We start from the raw sequence: 25,669 nt of genomic DNA on the forward strand, positions 1-25,669 counted from the left end.
GCCAGCCCTGCCACGGCGTTCTCTGTCCGCCTGCCTTACCAGTCTTGATTTTCTGGCACTTCTGGTTCTTTATTGATTTTAGATTGGTTGTTATCCTCCTTTTGGTTGTGCGAGGAAGTGAAGGGTTTCTACCTACGCCTCCATCTTGGCCGGAACTCTTCCAGAGTTGGTGTTTGTGCCCGGTCAGGTAAGGCTGCGGAGTCCAGCCTCTATGTTCTCTCTCCCTTTCTCCCACCAATCTCTTGGCCTCTATGTACTTGCGATGGTGAGTGTTGGTTTTTCTTTTCTTATATTGTGTATTAGGATTGTCCGTTGTGTAGTCTTTCTTCTAAAAGCAGTTTCTTACAGAACCTTAGTTTTCCTCAGTGCTAGCATGGATAAAATGGCTCGAGATGATTTCTAGCATTTTTGGCTCTAGTACTTAGTATTTGATCTACTCTCCTATTCAGTTCATTATATTCAGAATAATCTGTTATTGCCATTTCTTTCTTTTTGTAGCATTAAAATGTGAAACAATATGCTTTATTCTATTTGAACTTAATTCTTTATTTTTAATACAGTATTTTAAATGTATTAAGTAGTTTAAAATTCTGGAGTGGATTTTAATGTATACTGGTCTCCACATAAGCTTTTGTACATAATATTGTGAACTGAATGAAATTTTTTCCTTCAATATTTCTAAGTAATGTCCTCAAGGTAGTTCATTATTAAGCCGATCATCTTTTTTATCAGCTGCTAGATGCTCATATGTTTTGTGTTTTACCTTGTAGGTACTACTTTAAGATAACATTACTTTAAAATTATAATTTTGTGGGGGTGGTTAGGTGGTGAAGGGATGGAACAAAAAGGAAAAAGGACTCATGGACATGGACAACAGTGTATTGATTGCTTGGGGGAGGGGGGTATAAGGGACTAAATGGTAATGGAAAAAATACAATAAAAATTAAGTAAAAAATAAAATTATAATTCTAATGTAGATGGTAATTTATTTGCTTAATAATTGTGGAGTGACAAAGTGCTAGACCCAGTAGGGCACAGGTGGCAAACCCAAGGCCTGCGGGCTGAATCCAGCCCTCCACCTTGTTTTATCTGGCCCAACACCTTGTTTCTACCTGGCAGTAGTGCCGAGTTCTCACTTAACTGTTGAGGAGTAGTTACATTTATACATTCCTAAAAATTACATTCAGCCCTTTGAAGGCAACCGTGAGGCTGATGTGGCCCCTGGTGAAAATGAGCTTGACACCCCTGCAGTAGGGTATTATCTAAACTCAGATGTTAAAGTGTTAAGGTTCTCTAAAAACAGTGCCTAGGCCTATTTTGTAGACAGAAGCCTTCTGATGGATATGTATTAAGTGTATGCTGCAAGGTTTAGTGGTAGATAAATGTTCCAGTAAACTGGTCACAAAAGGATCAATCACGCACATGTGTTGGAACGGTTGGCTGATACAAGCAGCCAAACAGATGGAGATCAGGATGTTGCATCATTTATTATTAGTCAAATTTAGTCCATTTCCTGGATTTTACATTGTCCTTAGGTTTGGCAGTCATTAATGCTGATACTGAATGAAATAGCTATAACAAACATCTATTAAGCATTTATTACATGCCAGAGAAAGGATCGTAACTACCATTTTTGAGGTTTGCTGTGTTCCAGGTGTTAAGAGGCTTTGGGGATGTAGATGAATAAAATCCACATCTTTGCCTACAGGAGTTCTCAATCTGATATTAGAACCAAATGATATGTTCTTTGGTAATGAAGGACTTGGAAACATTGATTTCCTGCTAGGGGAAAATAACAATTTTCCCAGAAGAGGAGAAAAGCTATTAAAAATGAAAATTACTACTTTAAAAAAAAATCTTCACCACAGGATATGTTCATTTTGCAGATAGAGGAAGGTGAAGGGTGGGGAGGTGGTGGGAGGGAAAGAAAGAGGGTGGGGGGGGAATGTCGATATGAGAGAGAAACATCAATTGGTTGCCTCCTGTACACCCTGACTAGGACCTAACCCCAACCTAGGTACACGCCCAGACCGGAATCGAGCTTGCCCTTCTGGTGTGCGGGATGTTGATCCAACCAACTGAGCCAATTGTTCAGGGCAAAAAATTACTACATTTTGAAGAGGCATCTTTACGAATTATGCTTAACTTAGTATATATATATATATATATGTGTGTCAGTAGTCTTGTGATCTGACAAAGTAGATAGTCTTAAGTGTCTGATTTACTTTGAAGTTGTGTGGCAGGATAGATTGTGTTAGAAGGGTGGCAGGTTTGGTGTCAACAACTTAGAGCTAAGGATGAGAGGAATATTGTGAACCTAGTCTTTTTATAACTTTACCCTCTGTGTGGTAAATAAAATTTTATATATGAATGATATTTTTTAAATTTATGCGACATGTGTCTTCAATCTTTTTTTTAATTATTATTTTTTTCACTAAGCAAGAGCTCTGAAATGAGTGATTTGTAACTAATTAGTCCAGTTGGTTTAGTCTAATGTAAGAGCATGAGGTGTGTCATTCTAAGTCACATAAATGGTCCAAACAGCCTAGATTTCTGATTGGAAGACCAAGGCACATTTTAGGTGAAGGACACTGTTGTGGCTCCAAACTTCACAATTAAATTATCATAAACTTACTGAACTATAATTTTTCTCCCTTTCTTCTCAGTTATTTCTACTAAAACTTAGAGATTTTTATGGGTGAGAGGCCAAGGTAGGAGTAGTGAAGGGATTATGGAAACCTGTGGTCTGTCAAGGTCTCTTACCAGCCCAGGTAATCTTGAGAATCTTTTTAGTATTAGAGTGGAACCTCGGTCTCAAACTTAATTCATTCCAGATGGCTGTTCGAAACAGGATTTGTTTGAACACAATCTCCTTTGTCGCCTGAGAGATCTCATACAGATATCAGCAAGAAAGGATTGTTGGATCCAGAACCCAGGTTTTTTCAACAGCCAAGACATTTTTTTCAGTGAACAACTCGGTCGAGAGCTGAATTGTTTGAGATGGGAGAAGAGCTGTTGTTCAAAGATAAGTGGCAGTTATTGATAAAATAAAAATAAGCTAGTTTTCCTTCAGAAAATTTGTGTGTGTATATATATATTCATTTTCATTTTGAAATAATTTCAGACTATATAAAAGCAGGAAAAATATACAAAGAATATCCAGATTTTTTTCAGCTGGCTTTCCAAAACATTCACCTCTAAATAACATAGTCAAATCAGTCAATTAACATTGATATAGTATTGTCTACTGACCTCTAAATTATTTAAGTTTCATCAGTTATTCCACTGATGTTCTTTTTCTAGTTCAGGATACAATCCAGTATCACATATTATATTAAGTATCCATATCTCCTTAGTCTCCTTTAATCTAGAACAGTCTTTCTTTCATACCTATGAAAACTTTTGAAGATGGCCAGTTATTTTATAGAATGTTTCTCAGTTTGGGTTTGCCTGATGCTTGCTTTTGATTAAATTCAAGTTAAGCAATACCCTCTCAGGGGTGTCCAACCCACGGCCCAGGATGGCTGTGAATGTGGCCTAACACAAAAATCTTAAATTTACTTAAAATATGAGATATTTTGTGTATGTGTGTGATTATGTGTCACAATGTATTTAATGAGTGGCCCAAGACTACTAATCTTCTTTCAGTGTGTCCCAGAGATGCCAAAAGGTTGGCCACCCCTTCCTAGAGTGATGGTGTCCTCATCCTTCAAATCAGGAGGTCCCTGATACTGATGTATCCCACACTGATGATGAGAACTTTGATCATTTGGATAAAAATGATCAAAGTTCATTGAATTTAAATCCACCTTGTGATCTTAGGCAAGTCTTTTAATTTAAGTCTCTTTGCTCATGTGGAATATGGGTCAAATACTGTAATTTCAAGAAGCTATTGTAAGAATTAAAAGTAAAAACAAAGTGCTTTAGTGTGTTCAGTCAACACATATCATTTAATGGTTATATAGTATTACTAAAATTATGAAGTGACAGAGTACTTAAAAGCGCACATAAATATATATAAATCTAAATGCCATATATATTTATGTAGTATATATTTAAATATATAAATCACTAAGCCATTTGGATTAGCTTTTCTTTGTAATAAGCATCTTCTGAGGAGAGAAACTTTGAGACTATGTAAACACCCTATTTCCTGTTACACACTTGCCCACTATTTTTAACATTTATTGTTGATTCTTGCCTGCAACAATTGTGATATTTGTCAAATAGCGATTTTCTACTTCCATCATTCCTTCCACTTTTATTAATTGGAATTCTACAGACGAGTTTTCTCTTCTCCCCACATTTATTTACTTATTTCTGTCGGTATGGATTATAATCCTTCGCTATCATTATTTTGACACTCTGTTGTCTCAGATTTGGCCATTGGGAGCCCATCAAGGTGACTTCTGTGCCCTTTTAACATGTTCCTTCATTTTTTGAACACTTCTGTTTTGGCTTCACAAGATGTTATAAGCTCATCTTGTATTTTCCCTGCCCCAGCTTTAGAGTCATCCTGTTTATCCAAGGAACTCTCTTTCCATTTGTTGGAAACTATATTTAGAAATCATTACCCAGTGCTAGGTGTGCTCATTGGCATTGGGATGAGGTTGCTGATACCAACCCTATTTTATAGATGAAGGAAACTAAACTGAAGGTTTGTCATTTTTATAACCCCCAGATAAAAGTGATAGAGTTGGTATATACACTCTGAACCTGTGAGTCCAAAGTCCAGGTTTTCTACTTATTCTCCATAGTATTCCTCCCTTACACTTGCCTTTTCCATCAATTTTGTTATTTTTTTTTCTGGCAAGGACAGGGCATAATCTAATTTTAACATTCAAGAGGATTATTTGCTAATAATAGGTATAGCTGTTTCAAAACAGAAAAGTAATTGCAATTCCAAAAACATTTATTATATGCATGCTATGGGTAATGCAGTGTGCTAGACATTGGTGGTATGTGAATATATATAATTTGGGGGGGGGGACATTTTGTTGAGAATTTTTGTTTACTGTGACTTCTTTTACCCTCTATATAGTGAAGGGGTAGGGATAGGTGGTGTGGCTACTGTAAATTAATTCATTATCCATGAATCCAAATGGCTTAGTGATTTATATATTTAAATATATACTACATAAATATATATGGCATTTAGATTTATATATATTTATGTGCTGCTTTTAAGTACTGTCATTTCATAATTTTAGTAATATTATATAACCATTAAATGATATGTGTTGACTGAACACACTAAAGCATTTTATGTTTTTGCTTTTAATTCTTACAATAGCTTCTTGAAATTACAGTATTTGACCCATATTCCACATGAGCAAAGAGACATAAATGACTTGCCTAAGATCATAAGGTGGATTTAAATCCAATTTTTGCACTCCCTACTATGTTAAGTACTGTTTCTGTTATATATTATGTTCAGGCTTTTAGAGTATTCCTTAGTTCTGATGTTGAGGATTTGGTGAACAAGTCTATTCTGTATACCTTTGCGGGGACTTTCGAGTTCATTCTGTCAAGATTGAAGGCCCAACTCTGTAACTTAACTAGTTTTTGATTTTGGACTTGTGAAAAAGTGTGTCTGTAAAATGAGGATAATAATTATACCTGCTTTGGAAGGTTAGTGTGATGATTAAATGTAATCCCTGTGAAGCATTGAACTGTGTCTGCACATAGCAAATGCTGAAGTGTTAGCTACTTATTACTGTCGGTAGTAGAAGTCCTACTTAATTGATTAAAAGGAAACATTAAAAGTTCATACTATAGAATAAATACTAAATGCTAATGTGACAAATGTTTATGGTGAAATAACTGGGATGATTTTACAAGTCTTGGTATTTCATGGAATCAAATTTAGAATGAGAAAGAATTTTGATGAAGTAGCATCTTGTCTCTAATTTTTGGGATGAGGGTCCTAAGCCTAGAATGACCAAATAACTTGCTGAAAATATTACACTTGCATGTCAGTCTCAGGGTACACTTTGGCTTCATGACTGTTAATTCAGTGTTCTCTCCACTATTGATTTTTCCCCCATCATATGTCACTGGAAACCCCAATTTCTATTAAGAGAAGTAATTTCATTTGGGAATGTCGTCTTTGTGTTTAGGAATCATTGATATCAGTATCAACACTGATTTCTAAAGCATAGCCAATGTAAGTCAGAAGAGAAGTATATAATTTACCTTTTTAAGGGAGTGTGATAAGCATAATAATGCTTTTAGTCAGAATCCCTTCAATAATATAGGCTACAGGTCAATGAAAAAGCTTCTCTAAAAGCACATCATTCAGATTCAGATGCTAGCCACTAGGGTCTTGGCATGATACAGGTTTTTTAGCTTTTGGGTGAGGTGCTTATTGGTTTATTTTTTTTAGAAATGTAAAAGAGACAGAAAAATACAAAGAAGATATCAGTCATCTGTATCCTTATTATCAAGAATTAATCATTTATCTTTGTCCCAGGTTTCTAAAGAAAATCTGTTGTTTTTGTGGTAATTATATCAATAATGGAATTAGGCTATTAAATCTATTTTACCTAAAGATAGATAAAAAATGAAAATATTGTGATGTTTTATTCTCGGTTATTTAGGACATTTGGCTGGGCACTGTGCTCATTAAGTTAGTGAGTCTGTATGTGAAACTACAAACTACATTTACTTTTATAAGCAAGAATATTGTTTGTAAAACCAAATGAGTTAGAATGAATGCGAATTATTTAGCATCTCTTATGACTAAAGGAACTATATTTACATTGTGAACTCATTTGACCATTTTTCAGGAATATAATCGTAGAATGGATAGCATATTAAAGGGAAAGCAATGACTCACTTTGCTATTAATGAGCTTAGTTCATCACCTAACATCTGTATGTAAAAGGTTATTTTTTCCCCATACATACATAAATTGTGATAAATTCATAATATACCAGTATCCTGAGATATTTAGTAAGGTAAGATGAGGAAAAGTCATAGGAACTTGTCAAGTGGAACTTGGAGAACAACTGATTAATGAAAAATATTAGCTATCTCCAAATAATTGAAAGCATCATAAAATATTAGGAGTAAACTTACCTTGTCCCTAAGAATAAAGCTGGAATCAATAAATGCTGGTTTAAAAAGTGAAGGGATGTAAATATTTTATACAAAAGACAGTTTCCTAATGATGTGATTTGACTGATAATGGGATGGACTGTTGGGTGAAGTTGAGGGTTTCTCAAATTGTTGGTTATTTTCGGTCCAAGACAAAAAGGATTGAGCATCTGTGTGTAGATCCTTTTAAAGTGAGTGCTGTGTTCTTTCAGGTTCCTTATAAGTGCCTAGGTCACATGCTTTTAATTTTTATGCATGTAATACACTACATATGTTTTTGAAGTATCCACTTTGTTAAAAATGTACATTTTTGTATAAAATTAAAATACATGGCTTTAGAGAAATACCTTATCGATTGAGATTTATGGCTGAAGAAAAAATTGGCAATAACCATTGGTTTTTTTGGTTAAAGGAAAGTATGCATACTTAGTTTATTATGTTCACACAATTCCTGAAAATTTTAAATGTAAAGTTGATGCTTAGTTCTGCATATTTTCTTCTTTAATAGATACCATGAGCTCTTAGAGGGCAAAAAGAGTGTTTTTGTGACTGTTTTAAATTTATGGAGTATCTCTATGAAATCTACCTATGGAATGAAAAAGCTTTCACTTGTTTTAAGTGATTGATTATTGATGCTGCTTTCTGAATTGTCAGATTCCAGTGGACACAAGCATTACTCCATACCGGTTCTATAATACATTGGGAGAGTGCATATGGATGTACTACTCTATATGCATTCAGCATTCCTTTTTCTGCTCAAGAACCCATGGGTACTGTCTTTATTTCATTCCAGCCATGTCCACGTAAAAGCTACTGACTTACGCAGATAAGCAGTGTTCCAATAGCTTGTGTTTTCAGACTTCAGAAACTTAGAAATTTTTATCTATGCCTATTTCTTAGTATCAATGGGAAATGAATATGTACATCTTTACTGTAATCTTTTATTCATTACAACTTTTGAAATTAAAGTGTATAGGTATAATTTGTCTCATAATGATTAAAATTCATGTAGTGATGATGGTTGATTTTATTTTGCCATTGCCTGCCTGCCTGCCAGCCTGCCTTCCTATTTTCTTTCCTTCCTTCCTTCCTTCAGATTTGACTTACTTATTTTTAGAGAGAGGGGAAGGGAAGGAGAAGGACAGGGAGAGAAACATTGATGTGAAAGAGAAACATTGAACAGTTGCCTCTCGTATGATCCAGGACCAGATTGAACCCTCAACTCAGGCCTGTGCCCTCACGGGAATGGAATTGGTGACCTTTCGCCATACTACTTGGGACTCAACCTCTTCTCTTCTCTTCTCTTCTCTTCTCTTCTCTTCTCTTCTCTCTCTTCTTTTTTCTTCTCTTTCCTCCCTCCCTCCCTCCCTTCTTTTTCACTTTAGTATGCCTTGTAATTTTTTTTCTTTATACCCAGACTTGATATACTGGGTAACAGGAACTGCTGTAAATAGGCCTTTAATAATGTCATGGTAGTATGGGGGTATGGGAAGTGCATTATTGTCATATTGTTAGGTCTCAGTCTCCCCCTCAGCTTTATTGAAGTATGATTGACAGAAATTATTTATACTTCAGTCTGTATAACATGATGTTTTACATTGGAATGATCGCCACAGTCAATCAAATTAACATCTCCACCACAGCAAGTAGTTGGCATTTTTTTCTTCTTTTTTTGTGCTGTAAGAACATTTAAGATGTATTCTGTTAGCAGATTTCAAGTATATAATAACAATATTGTTAATAACAATTACACCACTGTACATTTGATCTCTATAACTTACTTATTAGGTCTTAGTCTTTTTGTGCTCTTGTGTCTCTGGATTGTGAATTTTTCAGGTGCTTTTTATTTCCCCCCAACCCTTTTTAGGTAAGTCAGGATAGTTGGAGGGGGCTGTAGTTGAGTATTTCCTTTCCCCTAGATTAGTTAGGTGCTGACAAAACTCCAGGACCTTAGGCTGTGGGTAAATAAATTCTATTGGGGGCAAACTTGGTTAAGAACAGAGTGTTCTGATATACTGGGTTGGCCAAAAAGTTTGTGTGGTTTTTTTCTGTAAGATGGCTGTAGTAGCGCATAGTTGTTTTTAACTTCATTTGAATCAATTTTGTTAGATTTTATTGTGACAGCTGTCATATCATTGTGCATTAAAAAACTAATCAAAATTGGTGAATATTCATATAGCCATTTTAACATTGAAGATGGAAGAAAATACCCAACATTTTCAGCATATTATGCTTTTTTATTTCAAGAAAGGTAAAAATGCAACTGAAACGCAAAAACAGATTTGTGCAGTGCATGGAGAAGGTGCTGTGACTGATCAAACATGTCAGAAGTGGTTTGCGAAGTTTTCATGCTGGAGATCTCTCACCGGACGATGCTACACAGTCGGGCAGACCTGTTGAAGTTAATAGCAATCTAGGCATTAGTTGAGAAGAATCAACATTATACCACACAGGAGATAGCCAACATACTCAAAATATCCAAATCAATAAAGTCATTGGTGAAAGTGAAAAATATGTCTTTTATTTTACAGAAAAAACTCTACAGACTTTTTGGTCAGCCCAACATTTCAGAGTGCTTCCTTTTCCCCTTTACTTCTCGAAGCATGAAGGGTTTTTCTCTGATATTTGCTGTAAGGACTTGGTAGATCTCCAAGAGGTAAAACTCACAAAAATGTGGGGCACTTCAAGGACTGGGTCTCCTTACAGTTTTTATCTCATTACTACCTCAAGTTTTCCTACCGTGGCATTGTTTCCCACAGATGTCTACGCTCTCCAGTAAGTTGTGGTTTTCTGTATTTGTTTGCCCGTATCTCCAATCTTGGGGGCAACAGTTTGTCCTGTGACTTTACTTCTCTTATGAATCTAAGAAGAGTTACTGATTTTTTCAGTTTGTTCAGGTTTTTACTTGATAGCCCAGATGGGCGGCTTCCGAACTTCTTACAGGCTGGATTGGATATGGAAAGTCCTTCTTACTTTTCTAATAAATAATTTGCTTGTGTTTTCTTAGGTAAACACTAATATAATTTATAAATAGGGTAACTTTTAAATTGACATTTATATTTTGTTTCTCTTCCTCCCTCATCTTTTAATCATATTACCGTAATTTTAATTTTTTAAAGCCTTCCTAGTAATATCTTACATCTGGCTATAATAGAAACACCTCAGGTGTATCACTTCGATATGTGGTAGTATTTATTGGGACTTTAACAGCTTTTACCATGTTAAGGAGTATCTAATATTTCTTTACCTAAAATATTTTCAATAATTAATATTGAATTTAAAGTTTTTTGTTTGTTTTTTCAAGCATGATTCAAGGTAGTGAAGTTTTTCTGAAATAGTGGCTCTCAGTTCCCAGTTTATTTCCCTTTTCAGCATTTGAATCTTGGTGCAAGCTATATAAAAGTGATACAGTCCCATTTAATTAAGTTTATCAAATTCATATTTCAGATTCTATTCCTCCTGTCTGTTTTTCTGTATTTTTTCATATTGCACATCATTTTGTTGTTACTTGTGTTGTCTGTAATGCTATTTAATAATGCTATTTAGATGGTGAACTCCATGAGGAAATAGGAACTCTGCATAAAATAATCTTCTGACAGGAAAATCATTCTTCCTCTTCCTTCACTTTTACCCTTCTCTCTAATTTACCTCTGCTCATCCTTCAGCTCTCTTGATTCATAGTGTACCTGGTTCCTAGAAAGGCCAATCATTTTGAGTATAATAGAATTATGGTGGAGGGAAGCTGGGTGTTGAAGTAGTTTAGATTGGGTGTCCACTTTGAGGAGGATTCTGTTAGGTGATACTTCAGGAGGCAGGCAATGGAATACCCAAGGGGAGCACTCACATAAAGGACAGAGAAGGTGCTGAGAGCGAGGGTGGAGGGGGTGTGGGGGAGGTGGATGAAACTGTTTAAGGAATAGAAAGAATACTATTGTGGTTGGAGATAGTATAAGTGAGTTAGGAGAGAGTCGAAGAGGTATAGTCTTATAAGTTATGGTAAGGAGCTATTAATAGATTTTATATCCCCAACCTTTGTGGCTCAATTGGTTGACTGTCCTGCCACAAAGTGAAGGGTCACTGGTTTGATTCCTGGTCAGGGCGCATGCCTGGGCTGCAGGCCCGTCCCTAGTTGGGGCCCTTGGGAGAGGCAACCAATTGATTTTTCTCTCATACATCCATGTTTCTCTCCCTCTCTTTCTCTCTCCCTTCCCCTCTCTATAAAAATAAATAAGTAAATTAAAAAATATATTTTATATTACCAAGCTGTCTTTAATCAGTATTTTGCTTTGACTGGAGTTTTTGTGTAAGCACTTTCCTTTGGAACTTAATTTTTAAGATTATATTAAGTCCCAAGACTCGAGTAGCTAGTTATATTGCTTGAAGTAATAGGAAAGAAATTATTCTGAATAGAACTTAATAGTGACTACCTTTCTGTTAATTTATTCAAAATTAAGATTAGTTTTATAGTTTGCTAATGTTCCCAAATATGGCTACACATCAGAACTACTTCAGAAACTTAAAATGCAGGTCTGCTAAACCTTATCCCTTAGGAATCAGGGAGGGGACCATGGGAATCTTTGTTTTTAAAAAGTTCTCCAGATAACGTTCATAGAACTAATCCTTAGACATGAATTTAGGAACCTCTGAGCCAGTGGAATTTTTATCTAGAACATTCTGGCCATGATTCCTGGTCACTTTGTGGTCGTTAGCAAATGAATTTTCTGGGATTTTACAAGTTTTATATTTCATGTTTAGGATCAAAGTGTATTCTGAAATGAAAATGTATTAAAGTGACATTTAGTTTAAGGAATTCAGGATAAATTACTAATTGGTTAATTGCTCTTTATTCTTTCTTGCATTCTTTGGGAGATCCTAAAATACACTATGTTTATTTATCTAGTTTTCTAGTTAAAAAATAGGTAAATGCAGTGGTAAAAATGGATAAAACCAACTTATATTTCTGTTGAACTAAAAAATACCATCATTTCCTTAACACAAGATATAAAACCAGTTCACATATAAATGAGCCAGTATTTAAAAAATCAAGAGATTTCATATAGGCAGAATTTCTAGCTTCTCTAAAAAGATCAAAACATTCTCATAATACTGAGCCTACATTCTTACAAGGCAGCTGCTGGAGTGTAGAGGGTTAAGTGTTCCCTTTACATGGCTACAGTCTCCACTACCACAAGTGTCATAAACCCTGAAAGCAGTAATCTGCTCATTTATGTTTGTTTTTACCTCTGCTTTAAGATCTAAGGTAATACTAAGGTGTCAGTATACGCTGAATCTGAATCTTCTGTGAAGTGACTAGAGATAGAAAATGCGACATTTATTTATAAACAAACATTTATTTATAGCTATTAAATTCCTTTAGAAAAGGCAGACTATCCCACTTAAAATGATTTGACTTAACAAACTGATATTAACAAAATGTGAACTGTTAGTTTATTCTTTTATTGGAGAAATGAGTATTCCATATTTATTGGTATGAATTGATTAGTACTTTTGCATTCAAATCATACTTCCAATAAACTAGTGTTCTCTCTTGCAATTTAAGACAAAACTGTTGTCTTGACTTTTATTAAACTTTATTCTTCAGATTTTCTTGCCTATCTTGAGTCTCTGACCCCCATCACTGATTCCTCTCTTCTTCCTTAAAAGAATGGTTTTAAAGCTCAATTTCAGTGGTATATTCTACTTTTCTTTGACACAGGCTTCTGATTCACTCTTGAAGCTTTCTTCACCACAATTAATCACTTGTTCCTCTGAACTTTTGATGGCAGTTTAAAAAAAGTTACTGCCCTTCTTATTTATTCAAGTTACTTGTATAGGGAATTCTCAAGAGTCCAGGGACTGTATCTGTGTATTATTCATCTTTGGATACTTTCTGTTTAAAATATTTGGTTTGTAAAAGACATCCAATCCTTCCATCCATTTATCAAACATCTGTTATGTACTAGGTTCTGTTGAATTACTTATGCTTTCCATTGCTTTTAAGTTACTTCCTTTGAGTGTTCTTATCACACTTGGCATCTGAACTTTCATTCTATATTGAGGACAACTTCTTTTCTATGTCCTTTACACTGTGTGTAGCACCACTGGATTGAATCTTTACAAGCCCGTAGTCTTGGAGTTTATCTTTAACTCCTGTATTTTTTAGTACCCTCCTTTTCTTCCATAGTATTTCTTCTGTCTGAGTTTTGTTGAAAATAATAAATATAGGATTCTGCCTGCTACTTCTATCTATAAAAGACACTGCTCTATTCACAGGCTTCGTTATTGAAATAGCATTTGGATTCAAATAGCATCTTCCTAGCTGCCTTTCTGTCTCTGCTTCTGACTATTCCAAACTTTCCTGATCCTATTTTTCAGTATAATTATTTTTGGATACTAATTTAATGATATTCCCCCTGCACAGAAGCCTGGACCAGTTCCCTTTTGAATACACAATGCTTTCACCAGTAGATTCCTGTTCAGTCTCAATCATCTTTGTTGTCTTCAGTAATCTTTCAGCTCAAGCAAGAATAGCATATATGTTGCATATTCTGTGTCTACTTTCATGATGTGCCACTCACTTTAAATGATTTTTTACCTTATTTGAAAAACACTCCCATGTTCCCTTCTTCAATAATGTAGTGACCGCTGTTGTTTTAGTATGCCAAGAGTACCTTGAGTCTTCTTCTGTTAAGAGTGCCCTACTTTTCTTTGGCGAATCATCCCTTCTTCATTTTCAGGCCTTTTGATTTAGTTGGGCTGACCCTCTGTGGGATGATTGGTTCAAGAATTATCCAGTAACCCGGGCCAGAGAAATCAGAGACAATGAGACTCAATTCCAGCACTTCTGAACTCTGAGAAGAGATACTGTGACCGTAAGGATTTTGTGTACCTAGAGCTAATAGGGTGGGGAGATAAGTAAACTTAACCAGAACCAACTTTAAAATGAAGTCAGTTCTACTTATTTTAAAACGCTTTTGGTTCAAAGCATTGTTAGTGCACTTGAAACAACATCATATGCAGGGATCCTGCTGAATTGCATATTGACAGTTGGATATTGTGTCCACTTGCAGGCAGAGGTGTGTGTGCGTGCACATGTGCAAGAGAGATTGCTGTTTAACTCACTCTGCAGGAGTCCAACAGCTTCTTCGAACCCTGAAGAAGGAGATCAAAGAATTTATTTTTTAGTAGAAGAGTACATATAAATGTAAATCCTGTTTTTTGTCCGTGAATTATATAAACCATTCATTTGCTTGGTTGTAGTGATAAAAAGCACAGGCTTTCTATTCAGACCTTTGTTTGATCCCTTATTCTATCACTTACTATCTACACCATTAAGTATGGAAAAATTGAGGGGTTAAGGAAATCTCATTAAGAAAACCTAGCTCTGAAACTAAATCTGAGTTATTTTAGTCTAACTGGAGAAGTATTATTGAGAGAGTGTCTTTGTTTTGATTCTTAAATGGATCCCTGTTCTTTTGGTTAATTGGCATCTGCCAAGACTTGATTCAGAGGAGCGGATGTCCTGCCTTTCCACTTTTAAATAAATCTGCTTTGTGCCAGCACAAAATTGACTGGCGGTAAACTCTCACCTGCGCTCTTTCCCTACTCTAGATGTTCTCTCAAAATGTTCTATCACAGTTCACTTTTTAAATAAAATGCTGTTTGAATTTTGTCTGCCTCTGTGAGTGCCATTTTAGGTGATGCTTTGTTGGAAGATATCTTATGTGTTAAAAGCAGCAGTGTTTTCAGATTTACAACTCAGAATATTGAAAAATGACTAGTTATTTGTTACTAATTTTTAAAGTTAGAATATTATTTTAATGAATAAATTACATATAATCAAGCAAAATCAATATTTAACTGATAATAATAAAGTGAATTACAATAAAAAACAGGTCTTTAACTAAGATATATATGTAAATGTGTTCCCATAAACTTAGCAGTTACTTAGCACCTTTACATAGTAATAAACACTACCAAATCTATTCTTTCTCATGGAAAAAATGACTTTGGTTAACTTTTTAAGCTCTGGTTCTCTGGAATCTTGATAAAGATTGTCCATTGTATTAGGCATCACTATACATTGGTAAATACCACATGGACCTGAAGGATTGTGAATGAACTACAGTAGTACCCCCTCATCCATGAGGATACTTCCAAGAACCCCCAGTGGATTTCAGAAACTGAAGATAGTACCAAATCCTATGTCAACTGCTTTTTCCTATACACTTATACCCCTGATAAAGCTTAATTTATAAATTAGGCACAGTAAGAGATTATAACATTAATAATAACCTAGAACAATTATGACAGTAAAAATAAGAGTTACTTGAACACAAACACTGCAATACCAAGAATGCCTATTCTGATAACAGAGATGGCTATTAAGTGACTAAAGGGAGGGTAGCACATACAGTGTGGATATACGGGCAGAGGGTTGATTCACATCCTTGTGGGAGATGGAGCAAGGTAGCATGATACTTCATCACACTAACAACCACACGCAATTTAAAATTATGAATTGTTTTTTCTGGACTTTTCCATTTAATATTTTCAGATCGCAATTGACTGCAGGTAACTGAAATCTTGAAAGTCGAAACTGTGTATAAAAAGAGGGGACTGCTGTATGTACCTGGTGGAAAACCAGAGCTTTGGTCTGTCCTGAGTGTGGTATATTCCTTTATCTGTGTATATCCCTTGCCAGGACCTAAAGAAATATGACCATAGGACTGTTACAGGATATTTTAGTCCCTGTGTGGAGCATGAAGCTTTTAAGCCTGGAGTGATTTTTACCCATGGGGTTTTATTTTTTCATAATTGAACTATCAGTTAAGGAGCTAAGGAATAATAGCTAAATTGCTATGAGGGCTCCTGCTGAGGAGAAGTCTTGAAGTTGCCCTACTGTGTTTTTCTGTTTTTGTTGTTTTTGTTTTTGTTTTAAGTGAAGGATGCTAAGTAGCCTAATTCAGGTCGTATGGACTTTGATTATTTAGTTCAGCTGAAAACCATCTGTTAAGGGTGGACGTTGCAGATGCCTTTTGGTATTATCACTATCTGCATGTGAAATATTGTTTATTAGTTGTAGTAACAAGAGAGTTGTGATAGAACAGGTAAATGTGGAATGTCAAGTTCTTGCTCTACATGAGGTACTATGGATGGTACAGGGCAGTTTAAGATGTGGTAAAATGGAGAAGTTTGAAGTTAAATAATAGAAGATTATGTTAGAGGAATCAAGGGTAGTAACTGCCTAATGAAAAATATACATGATAAATACATTGAATTCATCAGAAGGAGAATCCTTATTGCCGCTAGAAGCCAAGACAAGAATTAAATGTGGGTTTTTAAATACAAAGGAGTAAAGAACAATCCAGGGGAGAAAATGCAATCAAAGGTAATAATCGCATATATTTATTTTTTAGTTTGTAAAAAAGGAGAAGGTAGTGGGGATTAGCTACAAGTGTATGCTAGAAAGTGAGCATTCCAGATAGAGTATCTTTCAATGTAAGCTTACCCAACAACTTATTTTTGTAAGTTTCCCTGTCCAATATGGTCGCTGTTAGCCATATGTAACTATCAGGCACTAGTCAGATTCAACATGTGCTGTATATGTAAAATGTGCACCAAATTATGAAGACTTGGTTGAAAAAATATATAAAATAGCTCATTAGTTATATTATTTTCTATTAAAATGATGTGATATTGGATATGTTGGATTAAATGAAATATTAATATTAATTTTCATCTGTTTTTAGTTTTTTATTTAATTAATTGATTTATTTTATTTTTAGAGAGAGGGGGAGGGAGGGAGAAAGAGAGGGAGAGAAACATCAATGTGTGGCTGCCTCTCATATACCCCCAGTTGGGGACCTGGCCTGTAAGCCAGGCATGTGCCCTGACTGGGAATTGAACTGGTGACCTTTTTGGTTCACAAGAGGGCACTCAATCCACTGAGCCCCACCAGCCAGGGCTGCTTTTAGTTTTTTTTTTTTTAATTGAGATGAAATTAACAAATTTAACCATTTAACAACTAAAACCATTTTTAAAGTATACAATTCAGTGGCAGTACATTCACAATGTTGTTCAACCACCATCTCTGTCTAGTCCCAAAACATTTTATCATCCTTAAAGTAAACCCCACAAAACCATATCCATTAAGCAATTACTCCCTTTTATCCTCACCCTTAATTCACTGGCAATCACCGATCTGTTTTATTGTCTATGGATTTACCTATTCTGGATATTTTACATAAATGGAATCCCATAATATATGACCTATTTCATACCTTTCTGTTTTTTATTTCCTCCAATTCTCCCTTGTTTTATGCATTTGGCTTTTTTATAGTATTTTAATTCCTTTCTAATTTGTTATTCTCTCCCTATTTTTTTAGATTTTTTTTTTAGTGGTTATCATGGGGATCACAATTAACATCCTAAGTTTATAACAACTTAAATTGTTACTAGCTTAACTTTAATAAGATGTAAAGACTTCACTTCTATACAGCTCTTTACTCCCTTTTATATTATTGTCACAAATTACATTTTATACATTATTGTAACTATTAATATAGATTTATAACTATTGTACACAAAAAGAAGTTATAACCAAAAATACCATAATATTTGGTTTATATTTACCTATTTAGTAACCATTACCAGGGTTCTTTATTTTTTCATATGGCCTTGAGTTCATGTATAGTGACCTTTTATGTTAAACGATTTAACATAAAACCTTGTTTAGCACTCAGAACTGATCTCCTACTGTCAAATTCCCTCAGCTTTTTAATTATCTGAGAATGTCTTAATTTCCCCTTTACTTTTGAAGGATAGTTTTGCTGTGTGTAGTTCTTGGTTGCCAGTTTTTTCCCAGTTCTCTAAATATGTCATCTCACTGCTTCTTGCCTCCATTGTTTTCTATGAGAAATAGACTTAATTTTATGGAGATTCCCTTGTGTATAATGAGTAGCTTTTCTCTTCTGTCTCTTAACACCTTGATTATTTATGTGTCTTGGTTTCTAGCTCTGTATCCTTTTTGGAGTTTAACTTCTTCGATGTGTAGATTTATGTCTTTCATCAAATATGGAAAGTTTCTTGGCCTTATTTCTTTAAATATTCTTTCTTTCCCATTCTCCTTCTTTTCTGATAACTGCCCATTACACATATGTGGTGCATTTTACAGTGTCCCACAGGTTTCATGTCTCTCTTCATTTTTCTTCATTTAGTTTTCTTTCTGTGCCTCAGACTGGATGATTTCAGTTTACCTGCCTTTAAACTTACTAATACTTCTCCTTGCTCAAATGGGCTATTGAAACTTTCCAGTGAAATTTTTATTCTAGTTACTATATTTGTTAGCTCCAGAATTTCTTATTCCCAGACTAGTGTGGCATTTTTAGAGGAACTCTAAACCTTCTTTTATAGAGTGAAATGTTATTTACATTGTGTAATCATGTACCAGTATCATCAAGTTCCTAAATTTCTACTACATTCTCATTTGAGTAATTATTTAAGTCACTTTGTGCTGTCCAGTTCTCTCCAACAGCACTCTTGATGGGTAGTCATAGGAGGAGCTGAGCATTCTTCATCTGCTTTTCTTTATTTCTGCATTCAACTATGTAAGTATTTATGAAATGCCTATTTTACAGAAATATTCCTAGGACTTACTTTCAAGCATTGGCCATATCCAGGTCTCTCAAAGTTAGTGATTTTTAATATTATGTGTGGAACTACTTCCTTTTTCTGAGGTGATTATTTTGCAGATTCATTTGGGTCCCTGACTCTTGACTCCATATCTTTTTAGCATCCTTGGTTTGTTTGCCAGATCCCTAAAGAATTGGCATTTTAGATATGCAGGGTTGCCAGCTTACCCTGTTATTCCTCTGTCCTTTGCCATTAAATGCTGAGATGTTATATGCATGGTTATATGCATTCTTGGCATGGTTAAGCTGTAATCTAAATACTTGCTAGGTGCATTTTAAAAAGTGAGTGCTCTTCACTTCCACTAAGTAAGGTTGCATGTACAGAACCATGGAAGGAGATGGCAACATATTAAAAAATTGTGGGTACTAAATGTGAGGGAGGGATCCTGCTGAATTCCTTAATGAAAATTGTCTTAATAATGTTGACAATGAAAGAATTACCTCCTTGCTGTGAACGCAATCTCCCTGAGTATGTTCTCTGACCAGGCAGAGCATTAGTCTCTCACTGAATTCTCTGGACATTGCCTGGAAGTAGTCAGAAAAGTATTACTTCATCTTTGTTACAAATCCACATGTTTTCATTAATATTTCTGGTAACACAGATAAGACTAAGCAATATAATTTTACTGAAGACACCGAGAAACAAGAGTAAAAGACTACTATGCCTTCTTCCTACAGGGTGGAAAGGAACTTCTCATATAACTACACACTGGTACACTCAAGGATATCATGTACCTAATTTAAATAAGAAAAATGCAACGGTGTTTGCTTTTTGCTTTTTGCTTTAAATAAGAATTATTAACCACAGCTAACCATCAAGATATCAGTTACTTGAGTCTCCTACTCACATCTTACATGATGAAAGCATTTAGAGAAGATGCCTAACTCAATGATACGAGGGAATACTTTCTGGAGAGTAAGAAATATAACTAGATAATGCATTACAATTTAAAGGTCCATACTCAATGTAGAGTCTGTAATAATATGTCTCTGTTAAACCTATGCCTGCTTTCAAAGGGGGAAAATCATTTTTTTTCTACCACCAGGAATCCCTATCAACCATAAATTTCTTTCTTGAAATATCCATCTAAGGTACAAGAGGACTCTGGAATTCCCTCTTCTGCCTGTCTACCCCTTGAGTTCTTATCTTCTCTCTTAGAACATGCCTATTTTTGTATATCCAATGTGGAATATCCAGTTTTCTCAGGTAGGACCTTAGTTGCTATCTCCTCTTTCACAGAGCAACCACTTTGTATAGTAAAATGAGCCAACATATCTTTAGAACAAATACATGCATATGATGTGATTTGTGGAATGTTCTATAGAAGTTTGTGGAAAAGCTGGGATGCCAGGCTATATTTGAACAAGTCTGTGTGTCTGGGGAAAACTACAAATTGTAAACTACTTCTACTAAATGCTTCCTTCTTCTTTTACACCCAGTCTCTGTAATAATATTTAATATTTGGATGATAATGTTTACTTAAAATATATTGTAGAGAACAAGATGTTTTGTTACTATAAATATTCCTCTAGGGAAAAATGTATAAATTCTTTTTGTACTGAACAAGTTTTAAGGGATTCTAAGTACCTTTTTCTTTTGAGGGTGTTACTTGGGGCTGTTTTGTTTTGGTACTATTGTAGTCTGAGCATCAGAAGTCCAGATAATTTCACTGAGCTAAAATCAAGGTATTGGTAAGGCCGCATTCCTTCTGGATGGGGGATCCAGGGAAGAATCGGTATTCTTGCCTTTTCCAGCTTCTAAGAGGACTGTATTCTTTCTCTTATGACCCTTATCTGTGTTCAAAGCCAAGTAGTGTAGCATCTTCAAATCTCTGATTCTCACCTCCTCGTCTGCCTCTCTTTTCCACTTTAATTGACATTATATTGGTTTTGCTTTCATTTTTGAATACTACCAAACACACTTTGTTCTCTTGGAAGTACAATAATTTTATGATTTACTTGAGAGAGGATGATGTAACTTCACTCAACCAGCATTACGTAGTTCATTTGATAGGGAAATTATCTTGATAAACCTGTAAATTATAGAACCTAAAAATTATCACAGAGCAACATTGACCTTTAGATCAAATATTCTTAATCTTAGGTTTGTGAACTTCTTGGAATAGACTGTGAATCCCCAAAGTTGTATTCAAATACAAGTTTTTAGCTACATGTGTATTTTTTTTTTCAGGGAAATAGTCCATAGCTTTAATCACAATTTCAGTAGCATTAGTCATTACCCTAGTACCTCAATTTGAGAACCATTTCTGAAATGGTTCTCAAAATGACTTAAACAGATAACAGACAAACAAAATGGTAACAAACAAACAAAATGGCTTAAACATACCTAGCTTTGTCTAAGGTGTTTCCTAAATTTGTGTACATTTCTAATTGCTGACTGGTCATTTATAATGTAATAACTGTTTTTAAACTTAATATTTCTAAAACACTTTTCTTTCATTTATTTTTCTCTTCTTTTCTCTCTGTTCCTCTCTCCTTTTTTTCTCTCTGCTGTCTCATCCCACTCTGCCTCTGGACTCCATGCTGACAGCAGCCTGATTTCAAGATGTTAAGTTTAACTTGTAATTTTTTTCTTTTACCTTTTCTGCCAGAGAGTCTGCTTATATCTCTTCTCATTTTCTTTAGTTCCCAATTTTTACATTATCTAGCTTCCTTTACAGATAGGTTTAGTATTGTGACAATATATCTATATAAACATCTCTATTTATTAAGATAGGTAAAATTTGTTATAACAACTTAGTAATCTCTGCCTACAATCTTTCCATGTTTTAAATTTTTCTGTGCTTTCAAACTGTGTAAATTTTTATTTAATACCCTCTTTTAGTAGGAAACTTATTTAAGTAAGGACATGATCGATGTATATTGGCAGTATCATTGTAATACTTTGCCAGTTTCTTTGTGACGATATAGTTGAGCACTATTTGAAGTAATGTTAAATATCTCAATGAAGTTTAAAAAAACTTGGAAGTTTTAAAGCATGAAAGCGTAGAAAGGTTTAGAAGTTGGGTTAAGCTTAGGAATGGGATGGGGAAGTTTTCTGGTGCAGATTCATGCTGGACCAGAATGGGCCCTAGATATCAAAAAAAAAAAAAAAATTATGGAGGTAGGTCTCTTAATTCAGCAATACTATACAACAGTTATGAAGACCTGGTTTCCATGCCCAGGAGAACAGAGAATCATATGTAGTTGAGAAACAAAGACCAAAGTGGATTTAACTTCTGGGCAATGGAAAAGGACTAGTGTGTGTTAGAATTCAGTAAATAATAAGTACTAGCTGTGTCTGGCATAGGTAATTTAGGGACTTTCTTACTTTCACAGAAAAAAAGAGTATTCTATTTGCTAAAGTGACTTCAAAACAAAAAAAAGGTTTTATCTCTTAATAAGGTGTAAAAGGTTTAAATGATAAGTATGTATGAGGTCTTAAAAAAGTCAACAGCACAAATCATAAAGGAAAAGATACACATTTCACCATGGTAAAATAAAAACTTTGTTCTTTAAAAGACAATATTGCCCTGGCTGGTGTGGCTCAGTGGGTTGAGTGCTGTCCTGCAAACCAAAGGGTCACTGATTCAATTCACTGTCAGGGCACACGCCTGGGTTTTGGGCCAGGACCCTCGTTGGGGTGTGCAAGAGGCAACACACATTGATGTTTCCCTCACTCTCTTTCTACCTCCCCCCTCTCTAAAAGTAGATAAAATCTTTTTTAAAAAAGACAATATTAAAAAATAAAAGAAGCCACAGATTGGAACGAGGTATTTATAATTTATACAACTGGCAAGAATTAGTATCTATAATATAAAGAATTTATGCAAATCAGCCCTGGCTGGTGTGGCTCAGTGGATTGAGTGCCAGCCTGTGAACCAAAGGATCGTCAGTTCGATTCCCAGTCAGGGCATTGCAGGTCCCCAGTGGGGGGCACACGAGGAGCAATCACACAGTAATATTTCTCTCCCTCTCTTTCTCCCTCCTGTCCCCTCTCTCTAAAATAAATCAATAAAATTTTTTTAAAAGAATTTATGCAAATCAATAGAACAAAGACAGACAACCCAGCTGAAAATTAGGGATAGGATAAAAAGAATGAAAATAGCAAGAGGGCTGATGGGTAGATGTATGATAGGCTTGGTAATAACACGGCAAGAGGTTTCTACGAGGGAGAAAAGAAACTGAAAAAAAGAGCCCGTTTGTGTTTGGCCCTCTTTTTACCTTAACTTTATTTAAATAGCAGTTGGGAATTTTAGAAAATAAAGCTCATGGTTACTATTAAGAATTTTAGATAATTTAGAACTCTTACTGTGTAGTTTTAACTTCATCATCAAGTCCTTTTGGCTCTTCTGCCAAAGTAGACCCAAACCAGTCTACTCCTCTCTGTCCATTATTATCCCCTTAGTCCGATCCAACATTACCTCTCACCTGGACTCCTTCATTAGTTATCTGAGTCCCCTTCTGTGGGTGAAAGGATATATTTGATATAATTGTTGAAATAAGACCACAGATTAACAGTTGAGATACAATTTAGATTTTGAACTAAATCAAGCAACATTTTACAATAAGAGCCCCCTTCATTTCTTTAGAATTAAAGCTAGGCTGAAAAAGTGGTTGTTATGTAGTTCATTGTTAAAATGAAGAGTAGAGCTTTAGATGGAAGTATTTTTTAAAATAATATTAAAGAACTAATTATTGTCAGACTTGACTTTTTAGATAAATCATTGGGAACAGATGCCTTTCAACTGAGTAGTTTAAAGAAGCTCAAAAATGAAATTTCTGAGTTTTGGGCAGTAAGAATATGTTGTCATAAATAGCTGTTGTGTGAGAGGCTAATAGATTGCAGATATGATACCCAGAGGGTAAAAATCCAACAAATTTTTGAATTTTAATTTCGTGATGGTCAGTATTTATATTTTTCTTTATTTTCCACATTTATTAGAATGGGCTTCTGTTGTTTACATGATCAGGAAAAAAGGTTTATTATTACTTTAAATGGAAGAATATGATTTGGTTTCTTGCCCTTAAGTCACTTTTATCTGTGGAGGGAATGACAAGTGCAGATTTTACTGTGCTACAAGGAAGAGTGTGACAAAGTTTGTAAGAGCTACCATTAGTCTTTGGGGGTGGTCGTATGTTTTAGACAACAAATTACTGCTTTTATTTGGGAAAAGAGAAGGACATTTGAAGGCGAGAAAGTTTGGGGATTAAAAACAAGTAAAAAATCAACCATGTCAAGAATGAAGGTTCTGTCAAAAAAATATAACATGATATTGAACAACTTGAATTTTATGTAAAGTATTCTAGTTTTAAGTCTTGAAGTTGAAAGCTGAGTTATTAAATTATAAACTAATGAAGACCATGGTCAGAGGAATACTAACTTACATAGGCTTTTGGAGTATTTTAAAGCTTGAAAGATCAACTTGAATAGGTAAGAGAAAGTTATATATTTGGTAAGGTTGAAAACATGAGATCCAAAAAATGTTAAATTAAATTACTGGCCAGCTTTAAAATCTCTTTTGTTGCATTAAGGTGAACAATGTATCAGGCAACTTTACTCCCCTAGTAAGGAAATACTGTTTTATTTGCTTTTTCTGAAAAGGACAGTGCATCTCTTTTAGGTGGCACTTACATAAAGTTAAAAAAAAAAAAAAAAGGAAAGGAAAGAATGAATGAATTGGGGGTTTTAAGAGGAATTATGTTAGGGATACTTTTGTATAAAGCATTTATATACTGTTAAAAACGACATTCTAAAATGTTTACAATATCTTACATAAAGCCAAAGAATGTTAAAATGTGGGTTTTTAAATTACTTATAGTTTATAAATATTAAAATAATTATTTTTGGAGAAACTCAGAAATGAAGGGTAAATACCTAATTTCACCATTCTAAAATAACTACTAGGTTTTTCTCATGTTTTTAAATAATCTTATGTACATTTTTATATCTTTAAAATATAAAATATGCCGAGAATCATTACAAATTGTAAATTATAGTTAGTAAGATTCAAAGATGATACAATAAGAGTCTGCCCTAAAGAGAATAACTGCTCTCATACTCTGAAGTCAAGATGTTCCCTGAGCTTCTAAATTGGGTATTTTACTTGTTGGGTCTTCCAAGTCTTAAAGAAACTAGTATTAAATTCTTAAATTTCCCAGTTTATTACATAATTAGACAAGAAGGAAGTCAAGATTCTATAATAAAATAGACACTTAAATGATTATTGGGAACTTGAATTTAAGTTTTAACCTATCTTTGTGACTTCAGAACTTCACTAAACTTGAAATGTGTTAAGCTTCAGATGCGTAAGTTTACTTTACATACATTTAAGTCTAACATGTCTAAGTTATGTGCTATCCTTTTAGTATATCCTTAGACTTAAGTTCTTGATAACCAAATGATCTTCATCTAGTATTAATTCTATTCCTACAAGTCAGTTCCCACTAGAATAAGTTTCCCTGTGTTCTTGGGATGCATGTTAGGTTTATAGTAGACGCACTTGTACCAGCCCATCCCAGAAGGATTCCAATTTGATATTTATGTCAGTACAGTCTTTATGCACCCAAACCTCCACTGACCAGTTCTCTGAGTTGAAGACTGGTAAGAATTGGGCCCAAACAAGAATTAGAGCCCCTGAAAAACTGCATAATAAAAAACCTGAGATAGAATGGTCACCTATAAAGCTGAAGACTTTTGGAGCTTCTGTATAAAGAATTATTTTGACACCAAAAATAGAGAATTATGGCTCACCATGTAAATTTGATTTTTCCCTGCCTGGCTTTGAATTACCAGGATGGCAGCTATATCAGTTTAAAATTTTTTGTGTGGTAATAATAATTAATACTTCTACAGTGTTTATTATATGTCAGGCATT

The 25,669-nt window shown here is 34.6% G+C and overlaps 1 protein-coding gene across 3 annotated transcripts in view; it reads left to right on the top strand.

Moving 5' to 3' along the window:
* Positions 1-25,669, top strand: part of SPRED1 (sprouty related EVH1 domain containing 1) — a 134,661-nt gene that overhangs the window by 23,109 nt on the left and 85,883 nt on the right. Inside the window, exon 1 of one of the 3 annotated variants that reach the window (XM_024568385.4) lies at positions 164-265. The exons of the other annotated variants lie outside the window; for them this stretch is intronic. Coding sequence (XP_024424153.1) covers positions 252-265 — 14 coding nt within the window. The 5' untranslated portion in view covers positions 164-251. Of the gene's footprint in view, positions 1-163; positions 266-25,669 lie in introns of those variants that run through there. 3 annotated transcript variants of the gene reach the window in all.

Source organism: Desmodus rotundus, chromosome 7 (genome assembly GCF_022682495.2).
Source record: "Desmodus rotundus isolate HL8 chromosome 7, HLdesRot8A.1, whole genome shotgun sequence".
Classification (NCBI taxonomy): domain Eukaryota; kingdom Metazoa; phylum Chordata; class Mammalia; order Chiroptera; family Phyllostomidae; genus Desmodus; species Desmodus rotundus.